We start from the raw sequence: 19529 nt of genomic DNA, 5'->3' as shown, positions 1-19529 counted from the left end.
ATTGGATGGAGCTGTGTACGGATTGATTGATTTTAACGTTTATTCTGAAATGGGAGCCAAAAGGATCGTCTATATCTGATATAAACAGGTCTAATGTAGTGAATAAAAAGTCTTGATCATTGTTCGTCCAGGTATTCATGTTATGTTTGTTCCATTTATTCTTCCTTTAAAAGCAAAAGAAGTGAAAAAACTTTTAAAATGTGCTAACAAATAAACCAAACAGCTCACCTTTCCCAGTGGCCACAGCATTTCTTTCAGCGCTCCATCTTGCTTCCATTTCTTTTCTTCAGGTAGCAGTGAAGTGCCGTCTTGTCCTGTGGGACAATGCTTCCCATGTGTACATTCAGAGTCGTTAGCTCCTCCTCGCGCCGCCCCCTCACCTGCTCCACCTGGGCTCATTGCACTGTCGGCAGCTGTCAGTTGTTTGTCAGTTGCATCAATTTGATTTTCGGTTTCAGTTTCATCTCGATTTGGCACCAAATCCTCCGCAGAGCTCAGGGCAGGAGGCGCAGTTTCCCCCAAAGAGTGACAGGCAGTCGCCCCCGATTTGCTGACTGGGGATGTTTGAGCCGTTTCAAACTCACATTTGGAGTCGGATTCAGACAGAGTCAGAGCTTCGTCATTCTTTACTGCATGGGTTGGCTGAGTCTCTTTGTTTTCTGATTGCCTGCTTGAACCTTTTTGCTCTGCAGGTTTTCCGTCTAACTCAGGGTTGGGTCTTGGTTTCTTCTCAGGAAATCCTGCGTTTGAACTTGTTTTACACTGTTGATCTCCTACATATCCACTTGGCTGTATGTCAAACGACTGCAGCTCCAAAACTACAGTGAACACTTTATCTTTGCTTCCATTGACTTGCCCATTTTGCTCATCTTGTTCTCTTGCACCTGCACTGAAAGCCTCTGATTCTGCAGCTTTTATGCAGGTTTCTGAAGGTGTTTGGTCCGACTCTGACTGGGCTGAATCTGTGAAAAATCTAGTTGCTTTTTCTGTGTTTTCAATCAGCTCTTTTTCCGTTTTCTCTTTCTCCATTTCTGGTTCAACTAAACATACTTCTGTTGAGACATCAGAATGGTCTTCTAAGGCATCAAGCCTCTCTGAATGTATCGGCGGAGGATCAGGCACGTTGTTGATCCCAGGAATGGTTGCTTCAGTCGATTCCTTAGGGGACGAGACAACCGGTAATTTGATTTTGTTGATTTTGTCTGAATAAGACGGGTCTAAAACTAAGGCTTCTTCAGTGTTTAGTGAGGCGGATATGATTGTTCCTGCAATATTTCCAGAAACTGTCATGTCCGTTGACTCAACAGCAATCTGTTGGTTAGTTTCTCCTGATGCAGACGGCGGCTCCTTTGACCCGAAAACATCTGGACTTTCTGAACAAACGGCTGGAATATCGTCTAAAGCAGCTGTTGCACAAATAACAGGGATGTTTTCTGGATTCGGTTTATTGGCATCAGTTTCAAACTTCAATACTCCTGGTTGAGAACTGAGCAGTTTGGTTGGGACTTGTAAGGTTTCCCGGCCATCTTGGTGTCTGTCTGAGTTGGGTTCACAAACATCTCCGGCTTTTTCTTCACCTCCGTTTGGCATTTCTGTTTGCATTTGATTAACCTGTTAAACCCCCACAAAAAACAAAAATATTAATCAGTAGCTATGTGTGGAGTTTGTCTTTAAATTAAATAACATTTTAATTGTCCTCACATTAATCACTCCCTCCAGGATTTCATGATTGACTCTGTGATGTTGTTTGTAATAAAAATCACTAATTTTGTGGTGCTAATATATACATATTTGTGCAAAATTTTGTAATATATAAATATACAGAAATTAGAAGCTCACTGCACTGAACTGCATTGAAAACCTGGATTTTCCTCCAAATATTGATTCCTGAACTTTTCCTGAGTTAAAACATTAGTATTGTTATTTTCTTAGCATTATTTGAGGTTTGAAAGCTCTGCTTCTTTTCTTATTTTGACTTATATTTCTCATTTTCTGAAAATAAATACTACATTTTTGCTTGTAATTTCAGAGACATGTTGTCAGTAGTTCATAGAATAAAAGAACAATGTTCATTTTATTCAAACATAAAACTATCAAAAGTAAAATCAGAAAAACTGATCATTTTAAGTGGTCGGCTAAATTTTTTTAGAGAGTTGTATAAATCTACATTCAGAAAGAAAAATTATGTTGTTTTTTAGTACAAAATTGGCCAAATTTTATTTGTTCTTATGGAGTCTCTTATATGTATATTTGTAAATTTATTCCAGATTTTTAAAAATGTATTTATCTCATTATTTAACTATAAAAAGTAAAATCAGAGAAACTGAGCATTTTTCCAGAACTGTTTAAATATTTTTAAGATATTTTTTGATATGTGTACTTATAAATTACTTTTCACTCGCCGTATCAATAACAGACGTCAAATAAAGTAGTGCAGCAGAAGTAGGAAATACTGCGTCCTGGAGGTGGGAGTTAGTCATATTTTTGAACATTTTTGCAGAAATTTTGCAATAAACTCACAATTATACATTAGCGTGAAACAATTTGTTGATTTTGCTTGGATTTGGTGGAATAGTGACCAAGTGGAGGGACTGACGATGTAATTTGGCAACATGCTGAGACAAAATGCTTTGATTTGATTGATAACATAACATTTAAGCACACAACTGTTATTCTGAAGGTCCAAAAAAACCTACTGTCAGCCATTTTTGGTCCCCGGGCCATAAGTTAGACACTTTAATAAGAATATTCTCACCAGGCCTCGACTTTCCAGCAAAACCTCTGAAGCGCTTTTCAGCAGAGTTTTCATCATTTCTTCACCCAGACAATTTACCAGAATGTTCTGCTGGGAAAGAACGTCGTAAAGTTTGTTTTGAAGCTGTAAACCTTCATCCAGAACCGCCTATGAGAGAGCAAAAAATAGCTTTAATTACATTTAGATTTGTTTTTTTATTACTATGAAAACATCACTATCACTAAGAAGATAGCTCACTCCTGCCGGAATGAGCTGCATCCTGTTTTTTCTTTCTGATTTTTAACAAAACAATGAGCACCATACATAGACATTCAAGTCATACTTGAGGCAGTACTTTGGAGAATAAACATAAACTAATAAATGACAAGACAAGAACCAAAAACAAAGCAAGATACATTCAAACAAAAATCCATCAATTTTTTCCATAAGTACATTGATATAAAGTAGATAACTAAAAAATAAACAAACAGAGGTAACAGAAAGGAAATAAAATATAAATTAAACAGAAAACAACTAAAATGGGGCACTTAAAGGGCTTAATGTATTCTGTGCTACTAAAATTGTTATAAGGCTTAGATAAAGGCTGTATGCCATTACAACTGGGAAGTAAGGGGAGCACCACTCATCGGGTCACATCGAGCATCAAAGACCTGACATGGTCCAGAAACGGTGACCAGATTCTTGAAAATGTGATTTCAGAGCCTTTGAGAGTATGCCTAATTTTTTCAGTTTCATGAATGAAAGGGCATATTTTATCCAATGAGAATGTGAGGGTGGGAGAGGATTCTTCCAATGCATCAGTGGGATACGCCTAGCCAGTAGCGTGAGGAAGGTCAGCATGATGGGGTGGCAGTAACTGGTTTTTGGGGAGAACCCCAAATAAAGCAGCGAGTGGAGATGGCTGTACTGTGGTCGAGGTGATTACAGAAAGTGAGTCCAAAACAGATTTCCAAAATTGAAATAGGGAGGAACAGGTCCAAAACATGTGGCCGAGAGTGGCTGGGCCCAAACCAGACTTCACACAGCTTGAATCCACGTCCGGAAAGATTCGAGCCAGTTTGCTTTTGGACCAGTGTACTCAGTGGACGACTTTACACTGAACTATTCTATGTCGGGCACAAATTGATGAGGTGTGAATGCGTTCCAGAATAGTTTGCCACATTTCATTATCGATCTCTGTGTTAAGATCATCAGACCAAGTAGCCTGGAGATGGCCAAGCCCAGGAGTCATGTTGGATGTTAAGAGGGTGTATATTTTTGATATTGTACCCTTTGCAGTGGGACTAATTTCTAGCAGTTGATCAACCATATTGGGGGCAGGAATTATTGGAAAACCTGGGAAACGATGATGAATAAATATCTAACTTGTAGAAATCTAAAAAAGTGGACAGCTGGTAAGTTAAAATTTGAAGATAATTGAGCAAATGAGGCAAAAGTACCATCTAAGTATAGATCTTTCAGAGAAAAAAGCCCATGGCTTTTCCAACTGAAAAAGTTTTATCAATGAGTGAAGGTGGAAATAGAGGATTCGAGTTTAGTGGTGACAAAAGAGGTATTCTCTGGATCCCAAAATGTTGCATAATCTGAGCCCATATTCTAAGGCAGTTCTTAATTATATTGTTGGTGTAATTTATAGGAGATGTTGCAGGGGGAAAGCATAAAAGAGAGTACAAGGAAGCAGAGCTACTTGAGGCCTCTTCTGTTGGTAACCATTTGGGAGTCTCACAGTTCGCATTGCACCAAAATAACATTGTACGAATATTAACAGACCAATAATAGCATAAGAAATTTGGTGTGGCAAGCCCTCCCATTTCCTTACTTTTCTGTAGGATGCTCTTTCGTATTCTAGGAGGTTTTCTGTTTCATGTGAACTGAAAAACTGAAGCATCGAGCGTCCTAAAAAAATATATTTTGGGGGATAAATACTGGTAAACACTGGAAGAGGTACAAGAATTTCGGCAAAACATTCATCTTGATACAGCTGATCCTGCCTGCTAAAGAAAGTGGCAGCATGGACCAGTAAGTCCTGAGTCAGCTGGTCAAGTAAGGGAGAAGAAATAGCTTTAAAAAGTTGTGAATAATTACATGGATTCCCAGGTACTTAAATGCTTGCAGAGAGATCTTGAATGGTAAGCCAGTGTAGGCCGTAGCTGCATCATTAATTGGAAATAACTCACTTTTATTAAAGTTCAGTTATTTGTCCAAACTTTTCAAGCAGGTCTAATACTGGGGGCATGGAGGTCTCTGGGTCTGAGAGAAAGAGTAACAGGTCATCAGCATATAAAGAGACTTGATGGTCCAGACCACCTCTTGTGATGCCGTGGATGGGACTGGATCTAATGGCTGCAGCTAGAGGCTCTATAGCAATTGCAAACAAAAGAGGGGAGAGTGGACAGCGCTGGTGGGTTCCACGGCCTAGGTGAAAATATTCTGAGTGGTCATTATTTGTGCGGACACTGGCTAATGGAGAAGTATATAACAGTTTGATCCAGGAAATAAAGGAACAGCCAAAATGTCGTAAGGTGTAAAACAAATAGGACCACTCTACTCGATCAAAAGCTTTTTCGGCATCCATTGAGATAATCACTTCTGGGGTATCAGCTGATGTAGGTGAATATATTATATTTAGCAACCGCCTAATATTATGAAAGGAGTGTCTGTTTCTAATGAAGCCTGTCTGGTCAGGGTTGATGATTTTGGTCATGATTACCTCCAGACGTTTTGCCAACATCTTTGCCAAAATCTTGACATCTGTACAGAGCAATGAAATAGTTGTTGCAGACTCGTGGATCTTTATCTTTCTTTAGGATAAGGGAGATAGTAGCTTGTCGCATTGTGAGAGGGAGAACACCAAATTCATATGCTTCTTTAAGCATGTTAAGCAGAAGGGGAGATAGTTTTTCTGAAAAGACCTTACAGGATTCTGATGGAAAACCATCAGATCCAGGGCATTTTCCACTCTGCATTGATAATATAGCACTCTTGACCTCAGCGAGCGGAAAGGGCTAGTCTAAGTCAGAGGCCGTTTCAGGATCAATTGTAGGGATAGAAAATTATCAAAGAAACTTTCATAATGAGCTTGATCGGGTGAACACTCTGAAGTCTCTAAACTGATTGTTGATAGTTTGTGGATTAATAGAGGTCCCGTTGGGGATGTTAATTTCAGCGATGTGCTGGTTTGAAGCTCTCTGCCGAATCTGATGAGCAAGAATTTTGCTGGGCTTCTCACCAAACTCATAATAACTATAACGGCTTTTAGATAATCGTGCCGCAGCTGCGTCAGAAGCTAGAGTGTCAAATTCAGCCGTTTTTATCAACAAACGTTTTATAAGGTCTGGAGCAGGGGACTCTGCACATTTTGTTTGCAGGTCAGATATAGCACTAGATAGGATAAGACTTTTTTGTGTGGTTGTTTTTCTAAGATATGCTGAGTAAGCTATTATCTCCCCCCGTAAATACGCCTTACATGTCTCCCAAACTGTTGCTGCAGATACATCTGGAGTAACATTAGAGGCGACAAACAGGTCTAAACGGTCATTCACAGGATCAATGAGTAAAACCGAATTAAAACGCCACGGAGGCCGTGAAGCAGGTCTACCCGGGAGAGAGAGATCCAAGGTGACACGAGAATGGTCTGAGATTACGATGGGATTACAGCAACATGACCAAACTGAGGAGAGCAGTCTGTTATCCAGAAGAAAGAAGTCAATTCTAGAGAAAGTAGAATGCACTGGGGAGAAAAAGGAACATTTTCTGGTGTTAGGGTTGAAATAACGCCAAACGTCTGAGACTGCATATTGCTGCATAAATGTATGTAAACCTTTGGAAGACACTGAATATGACTTGTTGAGGAACGGCCAAGCAAAGGGTCGAGGCAGCAGTTAAAGAATGAGCTGGCTGTTATTCAGACCAGGAAGTGAGAAGAAAATGTTTCTGAAAAAATCCTCATCATCCCAATTCGGACCATATACGTTTACTATTGCCAAATTGCTACTGCTAATTCTTCCCAGGACAATAATATAACGGCCGTTAGGGTCGGATATGACTTTGGTCACAGAGAGGGGAACAGATTTATGTATTAGAATAGCAACCCCACGTGCCTTGCTATTAAATGATGAATGATGCACCTGGCCAACCCACCCACCACGAGCCTGAGCTGGTCTGACAGTTTTAAATGTGTTTCCTGTGAGAAAGCAATTCTTGTGTTTAAGTGTTTTAGATGATTAAATACTTTTTTACGCTTTATAGGAGAGTTCAACCCTTTAACATTCCAACTGACAAATCTTAACGAATCCCCTGGTGCCAATGGGGCGTCAGTACTTGGTGTGATAGATCTGAAAATGACAGTGAGCTATGAATATAGCACATATGGAATGAGTAGCACCAATACATGCAGATAAGGAAGACCCGCAAAATACACATACAAAAAGAGGGAATAAAAAACAACAATAAAAATAAAAATGGGAGATGGGGTTCTAAGAAGGTATAAAAAGCACAAATGTAGCAGCAGTCCAAGCGTGCGTCTACTCCTCACGCATTCCACCCGCTTATCCCTGTTTTTTATTTTTAACAAGAACAGCGAAGAGGGGAAAGGTCCAACGCTTGGATTATAAGTTAGAGGATGAATCCATCTGTGGCATTTTAAAGCTCAATGATAAAAGAATGAATAAAAGAATAATACAAAAGAAACTTATGAGAAAAATCTGTCCTGCTTGGACTGAGAGGCACAAAGGGAAAGGTAATTTTCATGTTATTAAGATAAAGTGCAGCCGAAAAAAGCTTTGGAGGCTGAAGCCTCTCTGATTTACAAAAGCACAGAGAGCTGAGTCACAACTTTAATTCACATGTTGTGCAGAAATAGTTTAAATTTGAACATTTTTGGCAAAAAAAGGACTATGCAAACTCAAGTTTGCATGAAACTACTCTGAATCAATTAAAAATAGGATTCAGACATGTAAATTAAAATCGAAAAATTTTATGTACTTTAATTTTTAAAAAATTTTATGTACATGTTTTGCAGAAAAAGTTTAATTTTGAAAATTTTTGGCAAAGAAAAGGGCCTTTGAAACAACAGTTAATCATTAAAAGATTTATTCAGACGTGTAAATTAGAATCAAAATTATAAATTACATAAATTTTTAATTAAAATTAAGAATTTTAATTGACATGTTTTGCAGAAAAAGTTTAAATTTGAACATTTTTGGCAAAAAAAGGACTTTGCAAACTGAGGTTTGCATGAAACAACTGAATTATTAAAAACTTTTAAATTTCAGGTTTTCCTAACATCACAGATTCTTGTTATATTATAAAATCTAATATCAAGACACACCTAGAAGTTTTTTAAGAAAATGAAATAATCTCTTTGGAGTGTTGAAAATAATTCACTCAAAATATAAACAAACAAGTTGATTGGTATAATTGATGTGAATTTGCTTGACGATTTCTAAAATGATGAACATTTATTGCTTGTTTCATTGGTTCCTGTGTTAAGTTGACTTAAATTTCAGCTTCTGTATCAAAACAAAACAGTAAATAAATGTTTGCGATAACATGGCAGTAATATATTAACTTTTTGGGTTGAATCTAAACCTCAACCTGATCCATGTTTAATGGAAACATTAATGCAGACGTTTGTGAATTACCTGCCCAGGTGACGTCTGAACTTCCACTGCTTGGATCCACAGCTGCAGATCTCTGATGACGCCTCTCACCGCCTCGCCCGTCACTGCCACACATTCTTCCTTTTTCTGGTTAAAAACTGACCTCAGGCTGGATTTAGGGCACAAAAAAGGAGAGAATTCAGCTTTTTTAGACAAAATGTTTTTAGAAATGAATGGAAAGTGAATTTTTATGGAAATGAAAAGACTTTTCTTTTCTTTCTGTCACAGAAATCACTATATCCATGATATAGTGACTCTCTACTAGTAAAAATTAACACATTTAAATTAAGATAATCATAATGTAATGACAATTAAGTCGTATGAGAATAAAGTCACAATATAACAAGAAAAACGAATAAAGTTGAAATAATACAAGAATAAAGTCATAATATTTTGAAAATAGTCGATATTAAAGTAATGATTTTATTTTCATGCAACTTTATTCTAGTAACATTATGACTCTCAATTTTACGACTTTATTTTCATCATTTTATGATTTTAATCTCATAGTTTTATGATTTTATATTCTTAGTGTGACCCTAATACTTCTCTGCCAAACCTATGACATTTTCAGATCAGTCTGTTTTATATATCATTTTACTGAATTTGCACAACAGAATTTGCTTCCATAAATAAATAAATAACACAAGAAGAACGTTGTTGTCTCCATTCTTTCTGCTGAATCAGCCATCCTCTGCTGTCTGTCTCAGTTACAGAGCTGCTTGCAGCTCACATCTGCCTTTATTTGCTGTCATAAACTGAGACGAAGTACCTGAGGAGTTCTTTCCAAACAGCACTGACAGTAAAAATGGCTTCTGCAGGAAGCACTTCCTGCATTTCCCTGGTCCTCTGCAGGCCATTAGCTCTGATATCCAGCTGTGTCAATCTGTTATCCCACTCCTGAGAAGCACAAATGTTTATGTTATTGAAAGCAAGCATGCAGTTTTTGACATGTGTTTATTTGGAGATGTAGTGACACTTTGCAGTATCCTTTAATGTTACCTGTACCGAACGCCACTGCTGTGTCAGCTGGAAGACATCTGGCAACACAGACAGCTCCTCCACATTTTTGCCAAGATCTCTTAGATCTGCCTGTAAAAGGGAGGCTTCTCCCTGCAGAGGGATTGCACGCTCTATCGCCCTCTTGTGGTTTTGAAGGTTACTGATTTGCTCTGAAAGGCTGGCTTGGGCTTCTGCTGTGCAGCTGGCTGCGAGGGAATCCCTGAGCGTTACGAGCACTAAAAGCTCCTTTTCAATTTCTGTTACTTGTTTCAGCAAAGCCTGGGAAGCGGATGGAGGAAAAGAGAAATGTGAGACATGATACAGGTGGAAAGAGAATATGCAGAGTCAGCTTTCTTAAAGGGTTTTACCTCCAGAGCTGCTGCATCAAAGGTCAGCCCGCCGGAGCTTTCTGCTCGGGGCTGGCAGGCCGTCATCCTCTGTTGAAGGGTTGTCAGGTGGTGGTGGCAGGTCTGCAGCAGCTGGCCCAATTCTTCCTCCTTACTCAAACCTTTCTGCAGGTGGGCGCACAAACCCTGCGGACATTTCAGACCAAGCAACTCAAACTCAGAGGTCCCTGTACTCACGTAAGATTTTAAAATACTGCTTCCGTGTATTTTAAAATCTGGCCTTCCAGGGAATTATTACTAATTAGGATACGCAATCAATCACTTATTATTTAAATAATACATCATCAGACAGAGTAAAATGTAAAAATGAAAACAATTCACCCAGGGCCGGACGATATGGTTGAAAAACATATCACCATCTAAATGTTTCATATCAGTCAATATTGTGTTTATGTTAGTTTTTAGTTTTAAATATATAAAATTTAAAACGGGAAATATATGAGATTTCCTGTTTGATCCCGTTTTCTCTCCACGTTGTTGTTTTTTTTATTTTTAAGACACTATAAGTAACGGTGGCGGAACTTTAAACTGCAGATACTCAACAGGTTGTTGCTAGGTAACCAATGAGTGAGTGAGTGAGTGAGTTGCTAGGCAACCAAGAGTGTTCTGCCAAAAATACTCAATAAGAGTTTGTGTTTTTGGAGTGTAGGGTTCACAATCCCCAAGTTAAAGACGACCGATTTAATTTATTTTATTTCATTAATTAATGTATTACCTATTTAGTTACTTGTTTGATTTTGGATATGTGGTCTGTTATCTTTCCATTCTTAAACAAAATATCTGTGAGGTTGTACAAAAATAAAGACGTTATTTATCAATCTCTAATGCATTTTAACATGAACTCAACTGGCAGTAAAATCCTTTCACCTTCACTTCTGCCGTAAGTCCTGCCCAACGGGTTTCCAACTCATCCCAGGAGGAATCTTTCCAGATGGCGTTCCTGGTTTTCTCAGCCAGCTCCATCCTCTTCTCATCCAGACTGGTTAAGGTTAATTTCAGAGATTCAGATTCAGCCTGCAGCTGCCGGGCGAGAAGGAAGGCCTGCGCTCGCTCGGCCGAGCCCGGCCAGGGGAATAAAGATGGAAGCCGCTCCGCTTGGTGCTTCAGCTCTTCCACTCTGCAGGAAGCCTCCTGCCTGCTGGTCAGGTAGGCGGAGGAGAGCTCCAAATCATCTTCCAGTGCCCTAAAACAACATCACAAAAGCTCCTTAATAAACAGACCAACAAAGAAGGTCAGAATCGGCCCAACGCGAGTTCAGCGGTTGCTTAGGACCACCACACCACCAGGGGGCCCAACAGGGGAGCCCCAAGAGCCCGAAGCTGCATTTCCATTACAAATGTGCACAACACTTTGTCAATAAACTGAAAACTTATAAATTTTGCAAACTGCTGTGTTTCCATTTAAAAAACAAAACAAAATAACGTGAATAAGTTTGTTCACATGCTAAAATACACTAATTTCCTTACTCAACCTAGAACTAAATTTCTATATCAAAATACGTGAGTTTTTTTTTAATTGCTGTGTTTCCAGTAAGAAATTTTATTTTCATAATTCCAAATTGTGCAACTATATGGCCAATGGATACGCAGCAACTGAATAATACAAACTACATGTCAAAAAGTAATTTCTATATTATTTTTATTACAGCTGTTAAAACAATAATAGATTAAACTCTTTCTGCTGTTTCAAGCTTGTTAACATGTTTACTACAAATTTAGTGCTTATCAGCTGATGTTACTTTCAAATAATTAAAATATTATGTAATACCTAAATATTACTCTACAGTTAAATATATATATATATATATATTAGATTGCTATTAAAGGGTTCAAATAAACAGCCATAATTATGTAACCTAATTGCAAATGATGCTAATATGATAGCAGGTATGTTAAACACAGGAATGAAAAATAATCCGGTGTTGACATGTTGGTATGGGTGCCCCAAATGAAAATCTGCCCAGGGCCCCAAAAAGCCCTGGTCCGGCCCTGGAGAAGGTTTGAAAACTGAGACAATCTGAGTTTTTGAGTAGATATTTCTGGCTCTTGTCACCTGGAGTAAGGCTGAACGGATTCCAAAAGGTTCTTCCAGTCTTGTTGTGTTTTCTGAATCTTCACCTGAACGTCTCGTTTCAGGTCTGGAGACAATCTTTGGCTCAGACTCTCTCCAGTAGCTCTGAGCTGCTCCAGACGCGTTTCCGCTCCAGTTGTAGCCTTTAGCACAGCCTGAAACAAAAACAAAATGTTTCACAGACTCAGGGATGAGCAGCGGGACACGTAATCTGTTTATTTAGATTACTGTGTCTGCTCTGTTAAATACATTAACCGGTGATTCCAGTTTGTTCGGTTTATGAGTCGCAGCAACATGATTTCTTCACAACATGCTTAGAACAAGCTGGACAAACTTTAGACAAATGGAGAAAATGTATCAATAATTTGCTAACTTATTCATACTTCTTTAATTTTTTTCATATTCACATGACAGATCAACTCAAAATAGATGTAATTATGAAATGGAAAAGATACAATTCATATTTTAACATTTTTAAGAGTAAAAACCTGAAAAGTGTGGTGTGCATTTGTATCTAGCACCACTTTTCACTGCTATTAGAAATTTCTTTTAGGGCATATCATTACCAGCATATCTAGAGAAATAGCTCAAGCACAGAGTTTCATTTACATTTAGGGCTAGACTTTGACTAGACCATTCTATCCAGAATGTGTTGTAATCTAGAACACAGTCCAATCTTGAGTCTTTCACAGCTTTCCTATGGCTAACAAAAAGCAGCGTTCCCACAGTATGATGCTCCCACCACCATATTTACAGAAGTGGGGGGAAGGACTTTTGCATCGCTCTGTTCAAGCTGTATAACAGACATTTTTAAAAACACAGTTTAAATGTTTATTTGGCATCAAAAGGTGGAATTTTAATTTGAGGTTCACAAATTGACAAATATTATCATCAGTTATAATTACCTTTGGATAATTAAAGGCTAAATTGTGGGAAACTAATAATAAAATGGTTTGGAAGTTAATTTTATGATGTTTTAGGTTGTTTAAAGATCTTTAAATTACACAAAAATAAGTAATTTTGTTCATTTTTGCTAAATATTGCAAGAATATTTGCATTTGTGTTGGATTGTGTTCCTACCTGAGCATGACGAAGTCTTTGCTCTGCTGAAGTTTTAATTTCTTCACCTCTGTCACTCTGTCTCAGATCATCAAACCAGGACTGGATGGATTCAACCAAACCCTGAAATGCTTCTGAATTGTTACTCAGCCGGGGCGTCGCCTCCTCCGAAACGCCTCCAAGGTTTGTGCAGAAGTTTTGACATTGCTGCAGCAGATCGCAGCTCTGCTGCAGCAGCACGCAGTGCTGCAGGTTACTGCTTCTTAAAGACGATACGAGCTCAGCAATGCGCTCTGATCTCCCTCTGCAACACACAGAACAAACTAATTATTAACTACAAACAGGTCAGTTAGACACTTTATATCACATGTGTCAAACTGGAGGCCCGTGGGCCAAATCTGGCCCGCCATAGCTTTTTCTGTGGCCCTCTAAGTTTTAAGCTAAACACTAAATGTGCTTAAATATTATGTTATCAGCCAAATCAATGCAATTTTTATCCGTTTAATTCTAAATATATCGATAAGTTCCTCCAGTTTCTTGAGAATTATCATGGGAATTCATGCAAAATCAACAAATCCCTGCACTTTTTTCTGCTAAAACATAATTGGGAGTTTACTGCAGATTGAGAAGCTAGATGTTCTTTACAGTGAATAAAAAACATGAGAAACAAATCATGGATGAATAATAATTTATAAACAACACATAGCTTAATGTTTAATGGAAATCCAGGTTTTCCAAACACTGAAAATATCTGGTCATCTAAAACAAATATTTTATTAGAATCCAGAGAAACCCATACTAGTTTATAAATTATGGATTATTTATTCTTATTCTTTTTAAACATGAGGAACCAAAATGTAGTTTTATACTTTTATCTTATGGTTTGTTGTTTTGTTTGCATTTCCTTCTGATTCATGTAAAGGACTTTGTAAAGTTGCCTTGTTGCTGAAAATGTGCTACATAAATAAAATTACCTTACCTAGATATTTACTATAAAGAGTAAAATACAAAAATTAAAAAACTAGGGTATGGAGTAAAGCAAACATAAATATGTATTTAAGGTAGTTGTATTTAATCAATATTATTGGTTAGAAATTGTGTTTTTATTTTCTTTAAATGAACCATATAACTGACAGAACTGCAGCATACTGCAGAACTTTTATAAAAATGACAAAAGCATTATTTATTTAACATGTTTTATTTAAACAAATATGGCCTTTGGATCAGATTTGTGCAACCTCTGTTGTAATAACTCATAATTTAATTTAATTACCTTTGCTGAATTGCTTCTTCTTGCAGAAAACTCAGATTCTTCGTCTTCAGTGCCTCTTCCTCAGCTGCACAAAGCCACTTCTCCAGTTGCTCTTTCTCCGTTTGCAGCCTGCAGAGGCCACAGGTTTAATGCACAAACTGCACAGTATACAATAGAGTAAAGTGATTACAATGAGGGAAAACTTTCCCACATAGAGCAGGACCTACTGCTAAATAAAAACAAGCTAAACTTGCTGCAGCTCTGCTTTTGTCTCCAGTTTAGCCTTTTTCCTGCCTGACTTTTATTCCCCAGCCTGTGAATAAAAGGTTTAAGTCTGAACTTCAAGAATAACTCTTTTATAATTAAACAATTAATAGGAATAATCACGATTATGCAATTATTGAAATAATCATCAACTAATTTAGTAATTGTTTAATCAGTAATTGGAGCAGACAGACTCAATTAATGACTAATGAACAACATACATTTTACATTTAATATGAAAAAAAACGTTTGTCTCTGAATATGTTCTACCCCTAATTTAGCTTCACCTGGTTCTAATTAAGCATATTTTGCTATCAAGTTTTTAATCTGTTAATCCAAAATATAATTAACAGACCATCCAACACTATTAAAACTGAGTCAAGCAGAAAAGTAAAAGTTTTTCATGTTAGAAGTTTTTTTTTTGCAGATGTATTCTTTGCTACAAATGCTCAAGCATTCACTGAATGGATTCTATGTAGTTGCATTTTATGCAATAAAATGTTATTCTCATGTTTTTTTTTTTTAAATAATTGATTTGTTTATTTCTATCTTTTAATGCATTTCTAAGGCTTGAATAAAAAATATGCAGAATGTGGCAGTTTTCTATATGATTAATCTGGTAACTAAATTAACTGAACAGAGTCAGACAAAATCAACAGAATTTCATCGTTACAGCTTTGTTAGAAGAACTAAACAAACCCATTTAAATGACTACATTCCCAGAAGGTGATCTGAATGGAAACGTGAGGTTACCTGTCCAGGTGTTGGACATTCCTCTCGGTTTGTTCCTCCACCTCGGCGAAAAGCTGATGTGTGTTTCTGAGTTTCTCCTCCAGCTGAATCCCTCTGACAGACAGACTGTGGAGGCTGTCCGGGCCGGCGATGGAGGCCAGAACCTGCAGATCCTCCAGTAAACTCTGGGCTTGTTCATCTTCAGTGTGGAGCTGCCGACATAATTCCTGTAGAGCAGCGGTGTCAGAATCATTTTGGGCCAAATCAGGATCATGAACGCTCTTAAAGGGCCGGTTGTGCCAGAATGTATTGATAAAACCTGATCACTAACTGTTAATATATCAATGAGTCGTTAAAATTTAAATATAATATTGAACATCTTTTCAGTCCCACCAGGATTTTGTGATTCTTTTTGTGATTTTTCCCACCCAAAAAAATCAAAGTGTCTGTGGTACTAATTTGGAAATGTTAGCTCTTATTTATGGCAGTAAATGTGACTTTTTATTCCTTGCTGTATAGATTATGGACTATAATCTGACATCAATTAAGGCTGAGTCAGCTGTTTAGTACAAGTAAGAAAGTTTTTGACAATTTTAGAGGAAAATCTGTAATAAACTCCTAATTATGTTTTAACCCAAAAAAGTGGGGAAATTTGTTGATTTTGTGTGAATTTCCATGATAATTCTCAAGAGACTGGAGGGACTGATTGATATATTTGGCAGTAAACAGATAAAAACTGCATTGATTTGATTGATAACATGATATTTAAGCTCACTTAGTGTTTAGTCTAGAATCTAGAGGACCACATAAAAAGCTGTGGTGGACCGGATTTGGCCCACTGGCCTTGAGTTTGACACCTGTGCTGTAGAAGATGTTACTATTATAAATGAGCATTTTAGAAACAGTGAAATAGCAAATTTGAGCAAAGCTTAACACGAATCTCCAGTTAAAACTTCCTTGAGAAAGAAGTTCTAACTGGAGAAAATTAAATAGTGATCTCATATTTTTGAACACAAATTTCACCATAAATAAGCAACTTTTGACCGAATGAAGGACGCTGGAACAAACTTGTGAAGGAGTTTTTGTTTAACAAGTTAAAACATAATTAGAAACTTAAACCTTTTGTATAGCGCACACAGCGGTAAAACCGGTTGACCAGACATGCCAGGGCTTAGCTTGGGTTGCTAGGTGACGGGCTGGGATTCTCGGGTTGCTAGGTAACGGGCTGGGATTCTCGGGTTGCTAGGTAACGGGTTGGGCTTCACTGGGGTTACTAGGTCAGGGGCATTTGTTACAGTAACGGGCTGGGATTCTCGGGTTGCTAGGTAACGGGTTGGGCTTCACTGGGGTTACTAGGTCAGGGGCATTTGTTACATTTCAAATGTTTTTAAACCAGCTAATTTCCCAAACACTAAAAAAAACATTAACTTATTGCCGAAAAAAACGGGTTGGTGTTTTTTAGAACCAGCTGAAACTGAAACCCAATTAAAAGGAAAAAAATGTGTAAAATAATGTGAATTTTAATTAACAACACTAAAAAAAAGCGTCATTAAAGCAGTTACCTTAAGTTTCGCCAGGACTGTTGCAACGTCTGGAGCAGAAAAACTGCGGAGGGAGTCTTGAATCTTCTGCAGGGAGCTGAGAGACTCTGTCATCCTTTCGGTAATTTGTCCCATTGTGGCCACCGTCTGCTTGTACACCTCCTCGCTTTCCAAAAGGAGCTCCTTCAGTTGCTCTATTTTCTTTCTCATCTGGGTCTCTACAACCTTAAAAACAGAAAAAAACTTTCATAAGATTCTACATAGCAACTTTGTTTATGATTAAAGAGTTTAATTTAAAGAGAAATATATTCTAGTGTTCAAAATTTTACAAAATATATTCATATATTTATGAATAAGTGTCAAGCAGAAAATCTGAAGGAACTTTCTGGTTTCAGGTTTGCTACAGAACAAGATTTTCATATTTATACATCCTGAAATTTACACCTTAAACCAAAACTAAGTGAAAGCAAAGCATCGTTGGTGAACCTGCAGCTCCAGAGGGGGCTCTGCACTTTGAAGCAGCGACTGAATCTCTGCAGCCTTCCTGTGGAAACGCCGTGCACTCTCCTCCTGGGTCATAATCTCATTCTGCAGCCAGAGTGAAAGAAGTTAATATCCTTCAAAAAGCCAGCTGGGGAATCGTAACCGGTTCATGTTCCGAAACACAGCAGAGACTCGGTTTTACCTGCAGAGCCTTAATGTGGTCCTCAGTCTGGAAAGACGGACCCTGAGAAAGCGCCGCGGTTCTGCTGTTGGTCCAGCTAACTACTTCCTGCCCCAGCTGCAGGACTCCGTCCCACAACGTCAAGCAAAGATGGAGGTTTTCGAGGTGGGAATCGGTTCTTTCAGACAGCTGCAGAGAGCAAAGAGATTTTATTACAGCAAAGCACAAAACTTTACTGTAAACTATCAAACTTTTAACTTGAATTTATCTGCATGTATGCAGCAAAACAGGGAGAGAAAGTGAAGATGCATTCATAATGAGGTAGAATAACCTAAAATAGCTGGAATTTTATACACTGTAAAACATTTGAGTCACATTTAGTTGTATCTTCAACTCTTTAAGTCAAATAAATTTAGTTAGTTTTAGATTTTGAATCTAAATATGTGAGTTTGTGAAAGATAAACTTACAGTTGTGAGTTGTGTTAACTTTTTATTAATTTAGTCAAACCTCTAAGAGTTTTTAGGTTAGCACTTAAAAAACTGAAAGAAGAAAAAGACAGGAGTGGGAACTATTTCCCAGAATGCTTAGCGGCTTGTTTTTGTATCCAGAGATGGAAGTGCGTCACATTGATCTGACTCTGGTTTATTTTTATGTTCTGATCGCACTAAATGTTTCTGAGCTGAATTTAATAAAATTCATTATCAGATCACAAATTTTGTCCATGTAATTTGAAACAAGAATTTAAATTATTCTAAAGTAAAATAAGTATTTATTTTAATTTGATGTTATGAGTGAAATAATAGAGAAATGTGGCTCTTTAACCAGCTGAGGACAGTTTTTTTTTATTTATGCATATTGTAAAGTAATTATTTGGTTTAAATTGCAGCATTAAGATGTGAAAAGCTGAACTTACGTCCAGCCAGCGGTCCATCAGCGCGTCGGCTTCGTTCTCAAACGGAGAGCCGCTCCAGCCCGGGACCTGACGCAGCAGAGACTGCAGCTGTCTGCAGACGCTGCGGACCTCCTCTATGTCGTCTCCCAGGCCGTTCAGCTCTGCTTTCGTCTCTCCAACCTTCAACAACGCACATAGAAAAAAATTACAAATCTCTCACACTGTACAGTTTAAAGTAACCTAATGTGATAAGCGGAAATATTCTTTCACCTTGAACATTTCCATGCTGTTTCCCTGTTACAACAGAATTCGAGGACGTTCAGTTTTAACAATTTCAGATGAGAGATTAACTACTAGATTTTATCCTGTGTTCCTTGGACTCCATGTTGCTTTCAGTTCACAATGTTCTCTAGCAATCCTCTGAACTATCCACAGAACAGATGTCCTATGTATAATGACATTAGATAACAACACAGGGGGACTTTTATAACTTCTGAACGTAATTGGTTATTTAGAAACTAGTGGAAGCTTAAATTACGTTTTCTAGGCTCTCATTTGTATTTATTGGTTTATTTGTTGGTCTGAAACCTTAATAAACTGCATTTTAACAGTGGAGGCCACAATTCTGCTAACCTGCTAATAGAGAAGCTAATTTTGCATTTAGCATTTTGCTAACTTTGAAAACATTTAGTGCACTTAGTTTCCCCTAAGTTAATTTTTCCAAAAAATTATTTAGGACAAATTCCAAAGCACTCCTAATTTACTTGGTGGTTAGATGACAAGATGTGAAAATAAATACAATATTTAATGTCTAAGAACATCAAAAATATGTCAAAATTAAATTGGTGCTAGAGGATTGTAGTTTTTCAAGATTTAATTTGATTTAAATTTAACGCTTTAGCATTAGCTTCTGCTAATGATACAGTGTGGTAATGCTTTGGCGTTAGCAGAACTAATGTCTACAATAGCGTGGCACAACTAGCCGTAGCTAGCGCTGCCCATCACTGCATTTAAATTTCTGGTTTTAACAAGACAAGGTTATGAATTTAACATCCTGCTGTACCTTAGCGTAAAGCCTCTGCAGGTAATCTTTTCCGACGTAGGAGGCTTGTTCACCTAAGGTTGCCTCGGCCGTCTGCAGCGTGCCGCTCAGCTCACCGCGCATGATCTGAAACCTCCTCAGCAGTTCTGTCAGGGCCTGAGCCTGCTCCAGCCTGGGCGTGAACACAA

General features: G+C 37.8%; 1 protein-coding gene across 10 annotated transcripts in view; it reads right to left on the bottom strand.

Annotated features, from left to right (window-relative positions):
- Positions 1-19529, bottom strand: part of syne2a (spectrin repeat containing, nuclear envelope 2a) — a 120466-nt gene that overhangs the window by 76075 nt on the left and 24862 nt on the right. For all 10 annotated transcript variants that reach the window (XM_016667325.1, XM_016667002.1, XM_016667153.1 and 7 more), the window contains 16 exons: positions 19363-19513; positions 18321-18479; positions 17428-17595; positions 17229-17330; positions 16764-16967; positions 15223-15428; positions 14227-14334; positions 12975-13257; positions 11877-12049; positions 10692-11007; positions 9786-9950; positions 9418-9696; positions 9188-9315; positions 8398-8524; positions 2756-2902; positions 229-1611 (listed from right to left, as the gene is read on the bottom strand). In XM_016667325.1, coding sequence (XP_016522811.1) covers positions 229-1611; positions 2756-2902; positions 8398-8524; positions 9188-9315; positions 9418-9696; positions 9786-9950; positions 10692-11007; positions 11877-12049; positions 12975-13257; positions 14227-14334; positions 15223-15428; positions 16764-16967; positions 17229-17330; positions 17428-17595; positions 18321-18479; positions 19363-19513 — 4099 coding nt within the window. The remainder of the gene's footprint in view (positions 1-228; positions 1612-2755; positions 2903-8397; positions 8525-9187; positions 9316-9417; positions 9697-9785; positions 9951-10691; positions 11008-11876; positions 12050-12974; positions 13258-14226; positions 14335-15222; positions 15429-16763; positions 16968-17228; positions 17331-17427; positions 17596-18320; positions 18480-19362; positions 19514-19529) is intronic.

Source organism: Poecilia formosa, unplaced genomic scaffold (genome assembly GCF_000485575.1).
Source record: "Poecilia formosa unplaced genomic scaffold, Poecilia_formosa-5.1.2 Scaffold1, whole genome shotgun sequence".
Classification (NCBI taxonomy): Eukaryota; Metazoa; Chordata; class Actinopteri; order Cyprinodontiformes; family Poeciliidae; genus Poecilia; species Poecilia formosa.
This window is presented reverse-complemented; position numbering and strand designations above follow the sequence as displayed.